General features: G+C 43.5%; 2 protein-coding genes across 7 annotated transcripts in view; one reads left to right on the top strand and one right to left on the bottom strand.

Moving 5' to 3' along the window:
- Window positions 1-13,137, top strand: part of LOC130196293 (membrane-associated phosphatidylinositol transfer protein 2) — a 38,719-nt gene extending 25,582 nt beyond the window's left edge. For 2 of the 6 annotated variants that reach the window (XM_056418285.1, XM_056418283.1), the window contains 18 exons: window positions 157-228; window positions 801-1,045; window positions 1,222-1,411; window positions 1,783-1,902; window positions 2,113-2,321; window positions 2,446-2,621; window positions 2,929-3,099; window positions 4,667-4,819; window positions 5,677-5,841; window positions 6,713-7,000; window positions 7,489-7,637; window positions 7,735-7,851; window positions 8,043-8,159; window positions 8,252-8,400; window positions 8,620-8,769; window positions 8,889-9,069; window positions 9,267-9,395; window positions 9,596-13,137. In XM_056418285.1, coding sequence (XP_056274260.1) covers window positions 157-228; window positions 801-1,045; window positions 1,222-1,411; window positions 1,783-1,902; window positions 2,113-2,321; window positions 2,446-2,621; window positions 2,929-3,099; window positions 4,667-4,819; window positions 5,677-5,841; window positions 6,713-7,000; window positions 7,489-7,637; window positions 7,735-7,851; window positions 8,043-8,159; window positions 8,252-8,400; window positions 8,620-8,769; window positions 8,889-9,069; window positions 9,267-9,395; window positions 9,596-9,967 — 3,153 coding nt within the window. In that variant the 3' untranslated portion in view covers window positions 9,968-13,137. The remainder of the gene's footprint in view (window positions 1-156; window positions 229-800; window positions 1,046-1,221; window positions 1,412-1,782; window positions 1,903-2,112; window positions 2,322-2,445; window positions 2,622-2,928; window positions 3,100-4,666; window positions 4,820-5,676; window positions 5,842-6,712; window positions 7,001-7,488; window positions 7,638-7,734; window positions 7,852-8,042; window positions 8,160-8,251; window positions 8,401-8,619; window positions 8,770-8,888; window positions 9,070-9,266; window positions 9,396-9,595) is intronic. The other 4 variants (XM_056418288.1, XM_056418287.1, XM_056418286.1 and 1 more) reach the window with 4 other exon arrangements.
- arl6ip4 (ADP-ribosylation factor-like 6 interacting protein 4) lies at window positions 9,927-15,875 on the bottom strand. Its single transcript, XM_056418302.1, is given in 6 exon segments — window positions 9,927-10,012; window positions 14,537-14,635; window positions 14,722-14,791; window positions 14,867-14,984; window positions 15,271-15,567; window positions 15,656-15,875. Coding segments are annotated over 5 exon segments (690 nt in total). The 5' UTR covers window positions 15,804-15,875; the 3' UTR covers window positions 9,927-10,012; window positions 14,537-14,578.
- Between the last annotated feature and the right edge of the window lie 5,826 nt (window positions 15,876-21,701).

A 21,701-nucleotide genomic window follows, 5' to 3' on the forward strand; every position in this document is an offset into this window, starting at 1 on the left:
AAAACCATCCATGGAAAATGCACTTCGGGACCCAACAGCTTCAGTTAAACATGGTGTCATGATCAAAAGCATCGTCATTTGCATCAGGGTTTACGGCTTGGGGGGGAAAGAGGAGAGCTGTTTGGTCCCTGAGCCTCTCTGTGCTCTTGTGTTCAGATGCGTGGCTCTGTTAGCGGCCAAACCGATAGCTCTCCCATTCCCACCATCACGCTAACGAGGTACCAGTCAGTAAGTACACATGTTGGCCAGAGTGCCCTGTGGGCTTCAGTCGCTCCACAGAGACCCCTCATCCCCCTCAACAAACCCAGTACTTACTGCCCTTTTTGTTTCCACAACCTGTACCCTCCAACCGTCTGTGTTCCTGCAGCTGTGGCGTTGAGTGTACATCGAGTGCTTCTTTGAACAGTTTTGTGTCGGACTTCAAAGACAAAATTGCACATTATGTTGTATTTAATGTGACTTGTCCTCAGGGAGCATTGTCGTGGTTTGCTGTTGGTTGAACAGTCGTCCAGGTGGAGTGTTGGTTGGCTCTGTTCTGTTCCCCTTCATGGTTCCTTACCCCTCTCTGGTTTTGAAAAGAAGTGTGTTTGTTATTGTGCTGTCCATGTGACTCACACAAATAATGCCATTCACAATAGCTCAAGGATTATTGTTTATCTGTGATGCTTCCCCCTCTAAGCATGTTGTCTTTGGTCACGCGGATAAAAGGGATATCTTCACAAGTAAATCTACAATATCTTGAGCATTCTTCTCCCTGTCATCCCCATCCAGCACCCGTGTCTTTTTATTCCTCTTCTCAGGAGAGCTCGTCCCAGCAGTGTCTGCAGCCGTCCAAGATCCATGTGCTGATCTTAGTTCTGCACGGAGGGAACATCCTGGATACAGGCGGCGGGGACCAGAACAGCAAGCAGGCCGACGTCAACACGATTAGTACGGCCTTCGACGCGGTCATGCGTGTTCACTACCCCGCGGCGCTGGGACGCATCGCCATCCGCTTGGTGCCCTGCCCTGCCATCTGTGCCGAGGCCTTCTCCCTGGTGTCTAAGTAAGAGGACACGCATGCTTACAGTTGGCTGCGGGCATCGTGGATGATGATTGACGGCTCCTGTTTATTCACTGTGATGGCTGTTTGCTTTTGGTGGGAAAGCTCCAGGTGCAGCTCACGACGCGCTCTCCTCCTGTCTTTGTTTCTTCACACTCCTCTGTGGTCTTTTGCGGCAGCCTGAGCCCATACAGCTACGATGAGGGATGTCTGTCGAGCAGCCAGGACCGCATCCCGCTCGCGGCTCTCCCGCTCCTGGCAACCTCTGCTCCACAGTACCAGGAGGCCATGGCCACCGTCGTCGTCAGGGCCAACCAGGTGTACACCGACTTCATAAAGTCTGTGGATGGGGCAGCGTTCTCTGGCCAGGTCAGTTGCTGAAGTGTAATATGACATTTTATAACAATTTATGTGTTCTGTTATTTTTCTTAACCATATATGTACATAATATCCTCGCATCACAGCTGAGCCTTTTTTTTATGAACATGTATACTTATAAACCTTTTATATCTAAATATAAAAAAATGCATCATAGGATACACCCAAAAAACAGAAATGCATTAACATACCATTTTTTCCCTTTTGTGGAAAACAGCCTTTGATTGAGCCTATTCCCCTCGTTTGTGTTATTGAACTGTGTAGGCGCAGGTGGTTGGACATTTTCGACAGACTTGAACCTTATGGATGTGTGTCCAAAATATAAATATTGTTCCATCAACTTTCTGTCTGATCTTTTTTAGGTGTGCCTCATTGGGGACTGTGTGGGAGGAATCTTGGGATTTGATGCTCTGTGCGGTAACAATCAGACAGTGAATGAAAGCCAGAACAGCAGTCGCAGGGGCAGTGTCGTCAGTGGGCAGGTAACATTCAGAGTAGTTCATACACATCTCAAAAATATATTTGAACTCACAGAGTTGACATTGTTTTGACAAATGCAATAAATATGATAATATCAGAAATGAAATGTTCCCTCTGAAAATGTGCCCTACTTATGTGTATAATTTGTACAATGTAAACCTTTTCTCCATCATATAAGATATAAGGATTGTGTTCCTGAATCACCCCTGCAGGACCAGGATCTCCTCTCTCCTGGCATTATTGTCAACAGCGGGTTTGCCTCTCCGACCCTGGAGGGCAGCCGCCACCTCAGTCGCAGTAACATCGACATCCCTCGTGCTTGTACGGGTGACGACACCAAGCAGCAACTGCCACGCAAGAGAAGTGACTCCTCCACCTACGAACTGGACACAATAAAGCAACACCAGGCCTTCCTGACCAGGTGTGTTGAGCGTGCAATGACAAAAATTCCAAATAACCTCAGTCTCATTCTTGTGTTATGTACTGTCAGAGTGTGATTTATTCTCTGCGCTGCACGAGGACATTACTTTTTGCTGTCCTTCCAGCTTACATTCCAGTGTTTTGCGGAACGACACAGTGTCACGCATGTCCAGCAGCAGCAATATGCTGGATGGAAGCTCCCAGGGGAAGTTTGACTTTGAAGTGTCTGACTTTTTCATGTTTGGCTCTCCGCTGGGCTTGGTACTCGCCCTGAGGAAGACTGTCATTCCTATGCTGGATGGTAAGCTAGTTTGGACAGATGTTGTTATTTTATCAATGATAGTAAACATTTTTTTTGACATATTATTCAAGAGTAAAAAAAATATCCCTGCTGTCTACAAAAATGCAAAAGATTTGTCCGAAGTGGAAATGCAAAAATCAGCATAGTTACCTTTTTAGAGGGCATACCGACAAGGTGTTAATTGTATGTCGAGTTGTCATGACCAATGTTTTAATTGCAAGTAAGATATCTCAAGAAAGTCTGTGGGAAGGGGTTCAGAGATTTCTCCTCTCCCCTCTCATATCTTTGGGTTGTTCTCTCCCCCTAGTGGCCCAGCTGAGGCCTGCCTGTCAACAGGTATATAACCTGTTCCATCCAGCTGATCCCTCAGCCTCCCGCCTGGAGCCTCTACTGGAGAGAAAATTTCACCTCCTGCCTCCCTTCAACGTTCCACGCTACCAACGCTTTCCCCTGGGAGATGGAAACTCCGCCCTACTGGGTGAGCCCTCTGCACCGATGATGAATAAAAGCCTCAGTGATATCGATTCATGTAAATCCAGACATGCATTTACGTTTAATTCATGTAGTTCAGGCTTCACTAACGGGGAAGTAAATGCAAAATTCCCTTTGATGAAATGTCTGTTTGATTTATTCTTTTAATTTAAGATCAGCTGATGCGTGAGACAATGATTGTGCTGTTTCCCAGGGATGCTTGTCACAAGCAACATGCCTGAAAGATACCGTAATAGCACGCTATGAGCCTTCCCACACAAAGTAAACATCAACTCAAAAAAAATCTTTCTACTGTTTGTGCTTCAAAGCAGTTTATTCATTTAAATGTGGTCATAGTCCTGCTGGTGGATTCTGTTTGGACACATTATTGTGGCGTAACCCTGAGAGTCTCTCTCTACCTTTTTTATACAAATATCTGTCTTGAGATTCCTGAAGAAAAAAGCTTTTAAAAGGTGTTAGGTTTTTATTTGATTTGTACACATAATACAGTAAGTTGTGTAAACAAATTAAATACAAATATATATCAAATTAATATATATATATATATATAACAGTAAGTAGTTGTCTTGAAACAATTATCTATTCATGCAAATATATTTAAATTGAGCATTCATTTGGTTGGTGTCACATCTCGTATGCAAGTTTCATTTCTACAAGTCTCTATTAAATATATTGTCCTTGACTCTCAGGAGGTTAGGTCGACTTTTCCATAACAAAAATGTCTTGGAAAATTTCCAGCCAATGTATCTGCTTTGGGATGTTTACATGAAGCCAATTTCTGGTAACGGCTTTCTTACTTGCTGCACGGAAAATGTTATTCAAGTAGAGTCCTCTCTCATCACAACACTTTGAATGTTCCCAAGATGCATCACAGGGCAGGTGTTCAGGATCTCGTGCCCCAAAATCATTTTAACAAAAGCATTCATGTTTTCCCAGTAAAGCCTTATCTTTGTCAGCCTTCATGCCCCCGCACAGCCGCCAACATTGTTGTTGTGCAGCAAGTTGCCAGCGGGTTACGGTCTTTCAGCTAAATTCCCTCCATACTAGTGTGTTTGTGGATGTACATTGTCTCTCACACATTTGAAACCATTCTTCCTCTGTTATGCCACATACATTCTTATGGTAACTAATGAGCAGAGTATTTTCTTTGAAGGTTAAGATACATACCTTACACCATTGAACCAGGGCTTATTTAAGAGCTACATACGCCTTACAAGCGTGATGCTGAATATCCTTAGGTCTGCCTTGTGTATATTAATAACAAAGTTTTCAGTACAAATTAAGTTTTCAAGATAATCTTTGAGTTAAGTATGTTCAAACAGTTTGATGACGAGCAGATATGACGGTATATGACTGACTAGCAGTTGCGATTACAAATAATTGGGCTCTTGCGTTTCTGTCTCATGTCAGTTGTTCTTGCTTCATATGTTTTTGTGTCTTCCTTGTCTTCTTTCTCTCTTCCTCTCTCGGCCTCCCGTTCCCATATCTGCCTACGTGGCTCTCTACCTCGAACCCCCACCTCTGCCCTTCTGCCCCTCCACCTCCCTCTCTAGTGGAGACAGTCCAGAGCAACGCTCAGCTGCTACTTGACAGCGGACCTCTTCTGTCCCTTCGCTGTCAGGACACCATCAGCGAGACCTGTTTCCCTGTGCCGGTGCTAAACTGGCAGGAGGGCTTCCTCAAAGCCACCCTCGCTCCTATGGAGTGTGTGTAGCCTCTCCCTTTCACCCGCATCTGTCCTCGCCCCCATTCACTGTGTCTCTTTTGTCTATTTGTTTCGACCTTTTGCTTTCATGTCTATGATGCTCACATTTATAACTGTCATGTGTGTTTTCTGGGTATTCCCATCTCTGTTTTTCCAAGAGTCAAGCGATGTTTCTGATGACTCAAATACCCTCCTAGACCATTGTATATACTGCTGTGCTTTTCCTAGCAGCGTCTCTCTTTTTGATCTAAATTACTTTGTATAATCAGTCGTCGTTTTACTGGTTAAATTGTTTGCCTCTCAAGAATTTATAGTTAGACATAGAATTAGTACAACATCATGGAAATACTTTGGAAAATCTAATAAGCATATCATGAGGTATTACATTTCGTGGTTGCCATCACATATTCATGTCCCATCTAATGTTTTAAAGCATCTGTGTTGTGAACATTGTGCCGCATGTGAGGTTGTGTTTGGGTAGTGTGCTTTCCGTGGAGCTCGACTTATACATCATACATTTTCCTATGTTTCTTGTTGTGATAATGGTCAGAGGTCATCTGATGTCCAGACCCATTTCATTCTGGTTGCAAAGACTTAAAGATGAGAAGCACCTTCATAAGCGATACTAACACATAGGTGTGACTAACACACGAGGAAAAGTGTTTAATGTACTCCTGCTGACCTGTTCCAGATATCTCACCTTGGTCACAATACGGCCGCCTTTTGGTGTCACGTGTCCTCTGAAACCATGGTTCCTGCCGTCACAGTTCTCTGTTGCCCACCCCCCATCCCCCCTCATCACTGTGAGTTCCCACCTGTGTCTCCGTCTAATGGGATCTCCTTGTTTCGGCTCAATAGCGGATGTTGTTCAGTCTCATGGTGGTGTCTTCATGGACAGTTCGTACCCCTCATCCCCCGTAACGGGCCCCCTCTCCCGGGGCCAGCGGAGGTCCAGTGAGACCAGCCTTGCCAGCCAGGTCTCAGGAATGGCAGACAGTTACACTTCCACCAACATAGCCAACAGTAAGTGTTCTCAATACCAACACGCCCGTCTCTCTCTCTCTTCCACGCACACAAACACTTGTCCAGTTACTCTCCCAGTTTATTTCTTTTCTTTCTCTAAATCTTCTCTATTTCTCTCTCTCTCGATCTCTATTTCTCTCTCACACTCTCTCTCTTTCTTTCTCTTTCTCTCAAAACCCCATTACTCTGACTCTACACACACCCTGCAGTTTAGTAGGCCAGATCGATCTTTTTCTAACTCTGCTTAGCAGAGAGTTTTCTTCACATCGTTTAAATTCAAAGTCTAACTTTGAGCAAGCAAAGTCCTGAAGAAGAGCAAGTTTAGCGCCACTTTTCACCGTCTGTCTTACTTATCCACTGTCTCAATGTAAATGCAATGAACGAGTGCTGCATTTATCGAATGTGGACACCTGTGTCCCTCAGCCATTCCTGCATTGTCCACTCCCGAGTCAAGTGTCTGCGGAGATGACCAGTATTCTGTTGTGTTCTATGTGAGATTGTCCACCAACGTCCTCCCGCTCCTCATTATTTCACATTGTTTCCAGAGCATTTATTTGTACCTCCCAGTATTGTCCTGCACCCTGCTGGCTTAGCTCCTACAGTAAAGCAGATGCACATCAGCTGTTTGTAACCGGTTTGTATTCATTCAATACCAGCGCAACAGAAGACTTTCAACAGCCCCCCTGCTCTACTGCCTTTAATGTTACTGTACTAACAATATTTGTTTTCCTTTTACATCCACAGTTCCTTTTAAGGCAGCTTCCTGATACCAGACGCATCGCGACATAACTCTTCAAACTGTTTAAACTGTCATTTTCTAACATGGATCCATTGTTCATTAGATTTCTTTGTGTTTGTTTTCTCCCCATAGCCAAATCATGCGAAAATATCCAATCCAAAACATTCAGCCTTTTGTCCCAACTCGCCCTTTCATCACAAAACAAATTCTTCCTGAAAAGTCCTCCTAAGTCCCGTAAGAAAGCAGCAGAGCGGGTCGAAGGATCTCCTGACGCAGATGTAGTGGCCGAGCTGGACAGTGAGGCAGAGACTAGTGAGAGTCTGAGTCCCATTGGCCAGTACGAGAACTGCCCGTCAGCAGGGCTGCACTGTGCTATATCTGATCTGGTCTCACTGGACTCCCAGGCTGAAGTGGACCAAGGTACTTTTCTAAGGGAGGGGACAACGTGAGGCTGCAGTTCTTTTCTGTTCACTGATCTCTACTGTGTCAAAAGCCAAAAGGTCAACACTGCTCTTCCAGAAAGCCTCTTTTTTTCTCCCCTTGTATTCTTTCAAAATCAAACTCATAATTGGTGATTTAGGACATAAGCATAATGTATAAATCCAGACTTTTAAAAATCCGTGGTTAACGTCCATACTAACATGAATAACCATCTTCAGTTGCTCATATAATCACAGGTCAGCTCTATCTATCTTTCTCCTCCTTCTGCACTTGATTTTCCGGAAATAATAAACTAAAGTTGTTCTTCTTTTTAGATAAAAACCTGCTGGGGTCTGTGGTGATTGCGTCTCATGATTGAAATCGTCTTTTTACTCCAGCTTCAGGGTCGTTGCACCTTTGCGTGGCATCGCTTGCCTCTCACTGAATCTTACAGTTTCACCTTACACCTTACTCCGTTCCCGTCGCAGTCGCAGCACGTTGGTGGGGCACAAAGCGGCTGGACTTTGCCCTGTACTGCCCCGATGCTCTGACCGCTTTCCCCACAGTGGCTTTACCGCACCTCTTCCACGCATCCTACTGGGAGTCCACTGATGTTGTGTCTTTTCTCCTGAGACAGGTGAGTCAACATCAGAATAGCTGCCACGCTGTTAATAAGTGACCAGCAGGTCCGCTTCCGAGATGCTGAGGATGAGTTCCTGAAATGTGTCCTGTAGGTCATGAGGCATGAAAACTCTAGCATCCTGGAGCTCGATGGAAAAGAAGTGACTGAATTCACCCCCTCAAAACCTCGAGAGAAGTGGCTCCGCAAGAGGACTCATGTGAAGATCAGGGTAAGCATCAGATCGACAAAAGTCAGCGTCAGGGACTTTAGCGCATCACCAAAGTCTGAATTCCTTCCTCTTTAGCTGACCTTTCTCTCATCCAGCAAATAAGGGGAACATGTGTTATTACAGTCACCATCAATAAGTGTCATGGAGTGAGTTACATGTCAGCATGTACCTTTCTCTCACTCCTTTGACAGAACGTGACTGCTAATCACCGAGTCAATGACGCAGTGTTCACAGAAGACTCCCAGCAGGTCGTGATGGGTCGCTTCATGTACGGCCCTCTGGACATGGTCACCTTGGCCGGGGAGAAGGTGACCTCTCTTCTGTCACCACAACAGCATGTACAGACGGATGTCAGTAATGTCTGTGTGGTTTGTGCTCATGGTTTTTTAATCCTGTACAGGTTGACCTCCACATCATGACCCAGCCTCCATCGGGAGAGTGGGTGTACTTCAACACAGAAGTGACCAACAGTAGTGGCCGTGTGTCTTTCGTCATCCCAGAGGACCAACGTCTGGGCATCGGAGTCTACCCGGTCAAAATGGTTGTCAGGTGAGTTATTTGGACCTTTTCAGTTGGCCAATTTCCCACCAGACATTTTGACTAGTCCATAGTAGGAAAAGCTTCAGGTGCTTATAACAATAACGAGGTCACTGTTCTGCTCAAACATCACGGTTAATCATGAGAGTGTAACAGTGAGCCAGCATGCACAGAAGCAGGACCCTGAAACCACAGAAGCTTGATATTGGTAGTTGTTCTTTCATTCCTCAGGGGCGACCACACATTTGCAGACAGCTACCTGACAGTTATTCCACGTGGCACAGAGTTCGTGGTGTTCAGCATTGACGGCTCATTTGCTGCCAGTGTGTCAATCATGGGCAGTGATCCCAAAGTCCGTGCAGGAGCCGTGGATGTTGTCAGGTACCGAGCTGCTCTTCTTCTCCCCAGTTTTCTTGGGTTGTCATAAAAGTCTCTTTCAGACTGAAGAACATCAGCATGTAGCTTTGTTGTTTACGTCTTAATTCTCCTCCTCATTGCAGGCACTGGCAGGATTTAGGCTACTTGATCATCTATGCGACAGGACGACCAGACATGCAGAAGCAACGGGTCGTGGCTTGGTTATCTCAGCACAACTTCCCTCATGGCATCGTCTCCTTCTGTGACGGCTTGGTCCACGACCCACTCAGACACAAGGCCAACTTCCTCAAGTCCCTGACAGAGGTCCGACTGGGAGGATTATGGGGGGTTTATGTGCAGTTTTATAAGTACCACAGTTTATGCATGTGTGGACTGGATTTGTATGGAATGAATGAATAGTTTTAGAGGTGAAAACAATTGTGCTGACACGGTATTAATCTGAGAGAAATATTGACTCAGTCGCCAAGAAATAATGCTCTTGTTTATTTGACTGATTCCAGGTTCACATGAAGATTTTCGCTGGCTACGGATCAACCAAAGACATCTCAGTCTACACCTCCATTGGCCTCCATCCCTCCGAAATATTCATCGTCGGTCGACCCTCGAAGAAGATGCAGCACCAGTGCCAGGTACCGTTTGATTATTTCATGCATAACTTTGGGAGTTAATCTTGCTTTTCAAACGCATATTGCATTCACTTATTTCAAGGATACTCTGATCAATACCTAAACCCAGAGGAAAATGATTTACCAACTAATTGAAATGAATCAATAAATATCAATCATCACAAAGTAAAAATCCTCCTTGACGGTATGTCTCCTCTCAACAGTTCATCACAGAGGGATATGCCGCTCATCTGTCCCAGCTGGAGTACAGCCACCGATCCCGGCCAGCGAAGTCCAGCAGCGTGCGCATGGTGCTGCGTAAAGGCAGCTTCGGCGTGGGTGCCAAGAGTGACTTCCTAAGGAAGAGGAACCACCTGCTGCGCACCATCTCCTCCCAACCGGCCCCCAGCTCCCCGACAGGCAGCATCCACAACCGGCCAGAGCGCACACAGAGCCAGTCAGACGGCGAGCGGCTGGAGGGCGCTCACAGCTCCAGCCAGGGAGCAGCACAGCGCAGCATGAGCATCACAGCCAGCTGCTGGGGCCGCAGCAGCAGCAGCACCAAGCTGGATCCGGGCATCCTCAGCCCCAAATGAGACCAGGGAGACGGTGTAAGACTTTACAAAGACTGAGGAAGAGACCTGTGACAAAGAGAAGCGCCAAGAGTTAAAAACAGCTGGCTTGCACCGGATGGGTAAATGCAACAATGGAAACAATACAGACCTCTCTTTATAAACTAATGCCAGTCACACTCAACATAGATACGAGGCTTTGGCGATATTTATTATACAACGCACACAAAACTCAACCGGCATTTCAAAGAGCATCTTCCTGAAATGGGAAACTTGCACACGAATAGACACGGCTTATATTTCTACTTTCTGTCCTGGTCAGAATATATTGATCACTCTTGAATACTCGGCCAGTTTGTTTCCTGAAGCAGGCTTTTAGATTGGTGATGGTTACACATGCCAGCACCCAATGCTGGATACAAACATACAGCGTGGCTCCAGACAGCCTGTATCAGGTCCACGCTCTGATACTGCTCTGCAACGGACTGCTGCCACCGCAAGCACCGCAAGTACCACAGAGATCAACTTTGAGGAGAAGAGTTTTAAAGTTATGTCTTTTTTATGTGATAATAAGATATGTTCTCGTCTGGGAGCTAAAATTCGGGTAAAACTGGATTGGATGCGTTTCTTTTCCCAGCGTGACCAAACAATCAGTTTGCCAAAATGTACCTTCTGAAGATTCTGTTGGACAAACATTATTTACGCCCGGCTCGTGGGCCGCAACAACGGAGGAGAGACGCACACTAGACTTAGTAACAATCTTTAAGTAAGTCAAAGTCAGGAAGACGCAACAGGTTAGTGGAGACGGACCGACCGAGGCAGCAGGCCCGGGGCAGCGGCATCAGGCCTCTGAGGTCATCACAGCATCAAAATGGGTTTTTAAGAAAGCTAACAATAAATGTACACAGTCCAGTTTTAGTTTGTTTTCTAGTTGTCCCTCAGAACAAAGAACCATCTAAATATCACATGAAGCAAACAGAAAAATGACCCTTTAACTATGGTTGCCGCGGTAACCGTTCCTGGGACTTTAAAGCATTTGACCACATCTCACCATGCGGCGCTCGGGGAAGCTCCCGCTGCTGCGCGGTTAATGTGCCAAAGTAAACCGTAGAGAATGAGATGCTACACATGAACAGAGAGGGGATGATTACGGTCTCCTGTGTACAAATGTAATAGTGTAAATATATGTAGTTGATGGCTTATTGAGGCTTGTATATAATTGTTCTATCACAGTGCAGATCTGGTATCTGGTCCACTGAAGACCAGTTTCAAGGGTCTTTACTCTGGGGGTAAACACCACCTCATTCAGGATACACTTTAACGATTGATGATAACTATTCTTATTTAAGATTATAGATATTTTAAAATGTATTGATTTTGTGAACAAAGTGTGTTTTAGGATTACTTCAGAAATGTTGGTTTTAATTTTACTTTTAAATTCAGTTGCATCAGCCAAAGCTCGGAAGAGGTCTTTGGCTGGCACAGTATTTTATTTTGATTATTTTACTTACAGATCTCCAGAATTGTATCAACAGAACTATCTGGTGTCATATTATATTGTATGTTTATTATCTATTTTGGAAATTTGAGAAATGGCTTCTCTCTGGTTGTCCCTAGGCTGTAATTGAGGCGTTGAATGTGCTCATAGATAATCCTCATTTAGGTGGAGGCCTCTTTTCTCTGTTCTGCTGCGCCTTCTAGAGGAAGAATAATCTGCTAATTGTAAATGATGTTCAAAATGCTGTCAGAAGTAGGAACACAGAGCTCAGACTTACTTAATGCTGTTCGCCATTTATTACTAAAATGGGAACAGATGTGTAATCTATCCAATCAAATGATTTTATTTGGCCCTCTAATGGGCGAGTAGAGAGCCGACTGCAATGGACCAATATGGCTCAAATGAAAGGGAAATGTGCAATATTACTCAACCGCACCCCATATCAAGCAGACTGTTGAGGAAATGTTTGAGTGCATTGACAATCAGTTCAACAGGCACATGCTGTACGGACGTCAAACTGCAGAGGGAGCCTGAACACATCTTAGCACGCAACAAATACACATGTAACATTGTAGAGCCCATCAAAAAATAAAAGGAGAGATTTCTCACAAGAAAGTGCCACTGACCTCATCCGTCCGTACTCATCGACACTCGGTTGTCAGTTTATTAGGTACACCTGTCTCAGATAGAAATCCTGCCTTCAGGAAGGTTCTGATTTTTTTTGCGAGAGCATCAACGTAGTCGTGGTTTTGGAGGCTGTAGTTTGTGATGCTGTTGAATTGTATTGTGTTCTCCTGTACGGTGTTTCTTATATATTGTCCAGCCCTTTGATATCAATGAGGGAGAGTTAATGCTAGATAACAGAGGGTGCATCCTAATCTATAGGTATATATACCTTACTAAATCAGGGCTGTTTCTAGCTATCCGGGTAAAGAACGACGCTATTGCAAACTGTACGACAGTCCCTCTGCATTTTGACCATTTCAGAGATCTGGCTTGAAGCATATATATAAAACTCTGAGGCTGCTGACCCAAGAATAGCTGTTTGTAAATCGATAGTAATTTTTTTTTTAAAGCAAAATAAACGCTGTAAAACATGCACTCATCTAAAATTAGCAACAACTGAACTATATGTCCTAATTCAGAAATCTGAATTGCCTGGATATTAAAAGCCAAGACCTGTAAAGAAGCGGTGCGGTTATCTGTGACGCTTGGATACCTCTGGGGAGTCGCTTTGATTCTGCTACTCACACACACATTACCAGAGGCCTTACACTTCCCTTTTCTGCCTTACATTACTATCGTGTTGAGCTGAGAGTGAACGCTGCTCACTCCCCGATTTACTTCACTGAAAAGGACCGTCTTTACTTTGTGGAGATAGAAAGGGCCATGTTGGCTGTGGCTTGTTTTCTCTTTAACGGAGATGTACAAAAGAGAAATCTTTTTTAAATATAGCACCAACATTAGGGAAACCGTCACCGTTTCAAGCTCTGCCCCCCAGGTTAATGCAATGCCTCCACTGTCATCAACAGTTAGCATTTATATAATGTATGTATATATAGATCTGTATAGGCAACACGACTTGTTAAATATCTTCCTTGTACAGGGTGTGTATCTTGTAGGTTTTGGATAACTTCTTTGTATTCATTCCCTTGTGTTTTTATGTACAGTGTATAAAGAATATATAAAGAACAAAGTTATTTTGGCCTTTTTTCCACACGCAAAATGGTAAAATGTTCATGAATAATAATGTAATGAGTTCTGCCCCCTACTGGCGAACACAAGTATAACAATATTTTAAAATCATTCAAATTAGGAAAAATGGAAAAGTAGCACATCTTCAAATTTAAGAAGCTGGAACCATAAAATGTTTTTTACATTATTTAAAGTGAAATTATCAACAATTTGTTTCTTTTTTCTTCTTCTCTTAAGCAACTAATTGATTAATCTAATAATATTTTTAGCTGAACTTTGGTAGTTTTACAACAAAATGTATAAAGTAGAAATATTATTAATGATATAATGATAGTAATAAAAAATATGCGTTGTCATTATATATCATATGGTTAAAGTCATTCATAAACCAACTTCCCTTTCTCTGGCCTGAACAACAAGGACTCGTGAGCTCTGCTGAGCCATGACTCTGTTCCTGAGTCTGTTCTGCCTCTACCTGGCTGTCACTAACATTATAACTTCTATACGATACCTGCCATCAATATCATGATACCAGAATTCGATACAATACCATAAAAACAATGATACCAACAATACGATACTGGTAAATTTGTCTATAATAGTAATAAATAAAACATCTGTATGGTTCACTTTTTACCAACTTTTTCAACACTTAACAAATGGCAGTATTATAAGTATTAATACAGCCAGATATTAATGAAACTACATGGTTCCATCATAGCATTGATTATACACTATGAGGCCGTTAGTCTCTGACCAGATGATACAGAGTTCATCAGGATGAGCAGCTGTAGAGTTACACAACTTTACAGACTTTCTGCCTTGGAGACAAAGAACTGAAACATTTCACTTCTGGAATCATCTTTTTCTTCTTTTTTTAAAGCTGAAGACTTCAAGTCTCAAAAGCTCCGCCACTTGACGCCACTCGCTGTGAGCGCTGCGCAGCGCATTGCGTGCAGACAGCTTGACACGGAGCAGCGCGTGCGCTCTGATCGCGCGCTCTTTTAATTAAGTATTGATGCAAAAAATATGCTAAATCATATCGTGTTTAACGTACGGGTACTTTGTTAGTATCGATACACCGTGCAGCGTGACAGCAGCAGATGTAGCGGGGTGACATTCAAGCTAACCTGAACCCCCCAAACGCTGTGGAGATCTTAACGCTGATTGGCCGAGACGCGACACGTCCCATCAAAGATGTTTTATTGCGAAGAGCACCACTTCACATTTTCTCCGTGTCTCACTCCAATCTCATAAACTCCGGCCGGCCAGTTGACCCCCCCCCCCTACCCCAAAACAAAAACTCTTCGGATGTACACGATTCACGTGGATGAGCTATTTTGATTTCAAAACGGTGAATTTCACCGAAAGTTGACAAGTTTGCAGGTATGGAGATGTACCATTCAGCTTATTGAGGCTCCTAAAGTAGATCCCAGCATGTTCTACCGGTTCACTCCCAGTTTCTTCTTGAAGTCCTTCCGGTCTCCCTTCGTGGATTTCTACGGGATGAATGGAAGTTCACCGTTAGAGATAAGGACGTCTGTGTTTATTTCACAAAGCTGGAATCTAAACTCTCTTATTATACCTTGCTGCTTTCTTTGTGTTTTTCTCGGCTGACCATCTCCTCGATGATCTCTCCTTCTCCTCTCACCAATCTGGAAGAAGAAGAAAAATCTTCAGCTGTAGAATTTATTACAAGAACAGTTGTTTCCGTTTGCTCGCCGGCTCACCTGGTGAGTCCGGTTTCTGGGTCCACCACCCTGCGGATCACACTCTGCCTGGCCTCGTACTCCTCTTTGGTGATGGGCCTCTTGGTGGAGAGTCGGGCCTTCTGCTCATCGGTCATCACTGCAGAGGAAACCCAATATTATACCCTCAGTGTGACGTGTATTAGGTCATATTACGATAAATACATCCATTTATCAGCCGTCTGAGATGTTGACGAGAATCGTTTGGACTATAAATTGACAGGAAATTGAAAAATACTCGTCACAATGTCTTAAAACCTAAGGAAACAAATTCAAATGTCACAACTGCTCCGAGCATCAGTCTGAAACTCAAAGGGTTAAACGAGCCGCTGGTCGTCTCTGTTATCTCAACCAGATAAACACAGTGTGACGTCATTATGTCCCACCAGGTCCGAGCTCCACGGCCTCCTCGTCTCTCTGCCACAGGTAAGATGGAGGCATCTCCACAGGAGGGCTGGGCAGCAACACCACCACCTCTGCTTTCTTCTTCTCCATCAGCTTCTCTTTCTTCTCTTTCTCCATTTTCTTCAGTTTCTTCAGCTATGCTTTCTTTTTCTTGGCTTTACTCTTCTTCTTCTTGGCTTTACTTTTCTTCTTCTTCTTTGTCTTTTCGTCACTTGACGAAGAAGACGACGATGAAGAAGAGGAGCTTCTTCTTCGCTTCTTTCTTTGTGTTTTCACATCTGAGGGAAACAGAAAAAAGGAAGTTCAACAAGTTCTAAAAGAATACGTCAAAGCGTCCTACTTTCTTTATGGTCCCAAGTTCCCAACCTTGACTTTTGTGCGATGTTTTCTTTGATTTTTGACTCCTGCTGCTGGATGAGGAAGACGACGATGAAGAGGATGATCGCCTTCGTTTCTTCTTCTTCTCGTGTGTTTTCTCTCTTCCAACTCCATCATGTGATCTGCTGCGATCCATCACCGAGACAACACAGCGAACAGAAATACACACGGCGAGTAGAAAGCGGCTGTTGTTTACCGAGGTGTGTGCGTCTACAAATGTCTTCCGTCAGCGTCTCTACATACAATTCTAAAGTTCCTGGTTCCTACGTCGGTTTACCCAGCACGTGCCCATAGTTTGAATATGCTGTTGCACCACCATATACACAGAGCTACCAACTCTCACGGTTTCGCCGTGTGACACGCTTTTGCATGTTTTCACACGCCACATAACCAATATCTCACGGCAAAAGAAATTCTGATTTTGGGCCGAGGCGCGTTGGTTTCTTTTCAAACTCCGCGACGATAGATGGCGCTAAGGAGCGCATCTATAAACCTATTCGCTGCATAGACATCCTATTTACCCCAAAGAGTCCCGAAGTTAGCAACAGAAGAAGATTTTCAAACAGACACAACGAGCAGAGACTACGGTGTGTTAAAGCATGGTCACGCATTTCGGTCTTACGTCACGCACTCCCGCCACACATCGTATTTCTCACGCTGAAAAAACTCTCGGCTATTTAATGTTTTAATGTGCCGCAGCGCGCAAACATGAGCTGGCCACGCTGCCCTCACCGTGGAGGAATCAAGCGCTCCCCTGGAATTCTGCCGTGAGGAGCCACTTATCAGCCAATCAAAAAAAAGAAATGTGCTACACAATAGCCAATCAGAAAAAACCGTATCTGTTGTATCTGTACAATTTAATCCAGCAACCAATGAAAATAAAGCATCCTGGATAGATATGTCATTCTTGCCTGTCTTCAAAACGTAAGAGCCCTGTTAATGACATGTGGTTCAATTAAGTACTCACTCTCTTAAACTTTAAATCTTGAAATAATTCGTTGTGTTTGTGCGTGTGATTTTGTGTGGTGATGTAAACTCAGCTGTCATAACAAGCAGCAGGAGAGCACCTTGTTAACCTCTTGGTATACTGCATGCTCAAAACATCAGAGCATTGTTTGTTAAGGCTGCCCACATAGCATTTATCACTTTATTTGCAGGCCTTTGAACAAGTAAGATGTATTATAAAGAATTTAACATAAAGACAGGACATTTGTGCAATAGAATTAGTCATGTTTTTGTAAATGAGTAGTTATTAAAAAACATTTTAATTATTTAAGGTAGCAAAGATGCCTCGTAAAAGACCTTTGCCAGGCCAGAATGCAGGGTACAACATGGGTACAACGCCACATTAATTCAAATTTCCTGATATTTGAGCCACCAACGTGTGTGGCTGCGTGCGCGGCAACATTTTGGTCACCCCCGACAAAATCTCACTCCAAGGTTTTTTGAAAAGTTGGCAGCTCTGTATACAGTCTATGATACCCAGGTAGACTAACTACGGAAACTGAACATCCACAAACGTTTGATCAGTTCTGTAAAAGCCATTTGTCCAATAAATCAAAGAACACCAACATAAATCAAAAGAGCCGTTTTATGTGTAGTAAGCAGCCAAAAGAATGCATTGTCCATGCAAGATTCCGTTTTTTCTGATAATTTATTTTAAAAAACTAGCAACTGCCCATGCTGACTCTCCTGTGGTGGTAAAAAAAAAAAAAAAGGACCCAAGTGCAGACGCAGAAACAGTCAGGTAGGTGAAGGAAAGGATTTATTCTGGCAAAGCCAGAGGTGAACACGGGTAGGAAGGTGTGGTGGCGTGAGCGGCGGAGCCTGGCCTGGAGTGCAGGAACAGGAATCCTGGGCACAGGGAACATGGGTTAGTAGGAAGTCAAAACACAATGAAAATATGAAAGTGATCTAAATCCCAGAGAGGCCGAGAGTCTAAAACGGTGAAATAATCTGGCAAGCTGGTGAGAGGGAAGCCGGGTGTTTTAACAGGAAAGAACGAATGATGTGATTGAAGACAAGTGATGGAGATGATGTGCAGGTGTGGAGATGAGGTCAGGGGCCGGAAGCCACGCCCATGACACACACACACACACACACACACACACACAGGATAAAACAGGGGACACAAGAGACACAGGAAGAAAGAAAAAAGGACATGAGTCACCGCTGAGCCATGACATCACATCCTATAAAACCCAGAAACAATAATACAGACTGTTGCCAAAACATGGTGTCTCCCAAGTTATGGTGTACCGAAGAAGAAGCCCCAAGATAGGAAGAAGCGGGCCTTTGCGAAAAGGAGGCAATAGCTTAAATCAAGCTAAAAGTCAAATTAAACTGATTATGTCGATTTAATCATGGTGGTTCTAAAAAAGCCCTGTAATCATGATACCTTTTTTTTAATCGAACTTTCTAGACTCAAGCTTGCATTTATTATCAGGTGTAATCACCTGGAAAAACAGCATATTCTGCCATTGACTAGTCAGTCGCCCTAAATGACGTTCGTAGAGTGTAAACACTTGGAACAGGGTATTTTCATATATACTTGCATAATGGGTGATAGTCAGTAACAGTAACAAACTAGAACGGGCACTCGGTAGAGCGCATACCTTCGCATATCACAAGATTGGGCATTGAATTATGAAAATTTTGGCATTAGTTGCATGCCAATTGGACAAAAATGTATCGTGCTATGGTAAAAAAAGAGTTTGACCTTTCCATGACCTTGACCTTGACCTTTGACCCGATCGATCCCAAAATCTAATCAACTGGTCCCCGGATAATAAACAATCATCCCACCAAATTTCATGCGATTCGGTTCAATACTTTTTGAGTTCTGCGAAAGATTTTGACCTGTTCATGACCTTTGACCTTTGACCCGATCGATCCCAAAATCTCATCAACTGGTCCCCGGATAATAAACAATCATCCCACCAAATTTCATGCGATTCGGTTCAATACTTTTTGAGTTTTGCGAATAACACGCATACAAATAAATGAATAAATAAATAAATACACGGCGATCAAAACATAACCTTCCGGCATTTTCAATGCGAAGGTAATAGATAAATAAATAAATAAATACACGGCGATCAAAACATAACCTTCCGGCATTTTCAATGCGAAGGTAATAATAAGCCGAGTAGTAACTCTTGAGTAAACTACTGGAAAACGTTATGTTGTTGACATCTACAAAGGTTGGGCTGAAATCCTTTTCAATTGTTGATAATTTAACAGTTGATACCAATTCACCAAACATCTCTAGTGCTGCCTGCAACAAGAGACAGAATGAATCTGAGTCATATGCAGCAAAGGAAGAAGACACGGTCCAGTCCTGACTAGAACTTTGATGGGAGCTCGGACATGGATATACTGAATCAGGTAACTTCACAAGTTACTTAATCACAAAGACTGAAGCAGCAATCTGTAATTTTCCAAATCTTGATATCCCCTCAGTTGCTTCATGACTTCATTATGTATTAAAAAACCTTTAGATGTGGTGTAATAAAGGATACATAATCAAATTATTTCTTATTGAAAGAATAATCAACTCGATCAACAACAACAAAATTTAAAAAATAACCTGGAAATTAATCTTTAAATTAGTTTCTCCGGCTGCTCCATCTTTATATGTATCTATTGAGAAAAAAACGATGTAGTAAAACTGGGGCCATGATTTCAGACTGATGTCTATGTACACTTGTTCAGCAATACAAGTCGCTACGTTCAGTAATTCTATGCTGAGTAACAAGTGTATGCAATCAATAAAAGCAACAATGTAATATGTGCTGTTCAGTTGCTATGTAAGCCTTCACTTCTGTCAGATAGTAGTGACCACAACCAAAAACACCTTGAGCTTTCCTTTCCTTCTGTCTGTAGAGAAGCCATATCTGATGTTTGAAATACTGAAAAACTAAATAACTACGAACACTATTGGTCTCATCACTTTTCAGTTATTTTTCTTTTTTTAAGGATCAATGCAAAATCACAAAGTGTTACCTCCATTATGTGATAATTTGTGACCACTTTATTTCAATGAATGTGTTGCCTATAATCCACATCAGATCAGCTTTGTGTCTGTTTAAAGGTCAGCGGGTCTTTGAGAAGGTGGGTTCTCTCTGGTGGCCTGGTGTGCTTCTGTCTTTGAACCAAAAGGCCAGCTCTGTCAAAGGCAGTTGATCTTGATGTCTTGATGCATGACCACAACCAGACACACCTCCATATGTTAGTGTGTGTTTTCAGCTGAATGTAATAAGGAGAGGAGAGTATGAGGTTGTACATATACAATCTAATAGTGGTACATAATTCATCATGACATCTAAATATTTGGCCTGAGATATCAAAATGTATTTCATGTAGTGTGAACGTTTTTATATGTATATATTTGGATTGTATTTAAAATGTGTGTGCTTCATGCGATAGAGAATGTATAGTCCAATAGGCACAACTAAATGCACAATGATGCACCCAATTTTAATTGCCACCCACTCACCCACCCAGTGTCCAACACCCACTGAGTGACTGTATGTGTGTTGTTGTGCCTGATGCAGCCGGGGGTGGCAGATCACTGACGTAGAGCCTCACACTCTACTTTAAAATCTGTCATTGGCACCTCCGTCACATTGCAGTTCTTTCCTCAGAGGTGGACACATCAAGACCTAAGCAGGTGAGGAAAAAAATATTTGTAATTTTACCATTTTCCACAAACTTTAACTTCATTTTTTTTTAGTTCTTATAAGGTGTGTTCTGCTTTATGCATTGTTGGTTTGATTCATCAAAATTATATTTTGTATTTTTGTTGCCATAGGACAAAATAGTGGACTTTACAAAGGCATCACATTGTATTAAATTATCAAAGAACAACAACAATGTGGGTGTTTGAGAAGATCAGGGAGAGCATTCCCCTGGAGCTGAGTCGTTACCTGGGGAAGAGTGAGGAGGATATATTTCGGTCTTCTCAGACCAGTCTCTCTGATCATCTGCACAACAACATCCTCACCCCAGACAAGATCCCAGAGTTCTGCCTGCCCCCCAGGCTTCACAAGAGAAGCCCGCTGCTGGAAGCCGAGACAGCATCTCTTTACCGGCACCGTCAGTACCAGATGCCCAAGAGCAGCACTTCTTCAATCACTACATATGTAAAGACAAAGGACATGAAGAAGAAGAATGGGGGTGCATCAGTGGCTTGGAAAGCTACAAAAAAACCTTTGCCATTCTCTGCAGAGGGGTATGGCCTGGCTGGGATTTATGAGAGCTTCAACACTCGAAGGAAAGAGTCTCTGTTCCACTCAAAGTGCCCTGTTTACATGTTTGATAGAAGCCTTCCTACTGCAGCACCCAGTCTAGCAGAGGTGACAAACCTCCCCAAGAAAACGTTATCTGTTTTTCCCCCTCTGTTTTCATCCAAGAGCCTTTCAGAGATAGGAAGCACAGGAAGTGAAATACCTTCTTCCAGTGACTCCTCTCCCCTAAGTTCGCCTTATAGTGTTAAATCCTCCCTCTACTTCCCACTAGGCCATTTTAAAGGAGCAACATCCTGTCCTTCCTTAAATGACAGAATTGTGGACAGAGGGAGGTGGAAGAGGGGTTGGTTAACTTTAACAAACTCGGCCAGTAGCCCTCCGAGCTTAAAGGGAAGTTCAGTCCCCTTAGCTCCACCTGTCCTCTTCCCGTTAGATGTTCGGCATTGCCAGGACATACTTCAGCATGAGCATGTTCTTCCTTTGCAGGGTCGAGGGAAGGTTCGTCTTTTCGCTGAGCACAGCACATTCTCCACAAGCACCTTTCAATCCATTTCCACAGTCAGAGTCCTTGTGGTGTCTGTGGAAGGTCTAGGCGATGATACTGACCGACGTATCCTGAACTGTGCAGTCCATCTGTGTCTGACCCCAGGGAAGCTTCAGCAACAGGAGAGCGCCACCATCAGGAACTGTCGTCGCCCTGTGTTTAATGAAGATTTCTTCTTTACAGAGCTCATGAGGGAGGATCTGTTGAAACTGCAGCTCTGGTTAGAAGTGATGTACAAACC

The sequence above is a fragment of the Pseudoliparis swirei genome, chromosome 7 (assembly GCF_029220125.1).
Source record: "Pseudoliparis swirei isolate HS2019 ecotype Mariana Trench chromosome 7, NWPU_hadal_v1, whole genome shotgun sequence".
Lineage (NCBI taxonomy): Eukaryota > Metazoa > Chordata > Actinopteri > Perciformes > Liparidae > Pseudoliparis > Pseudoliparis swirei.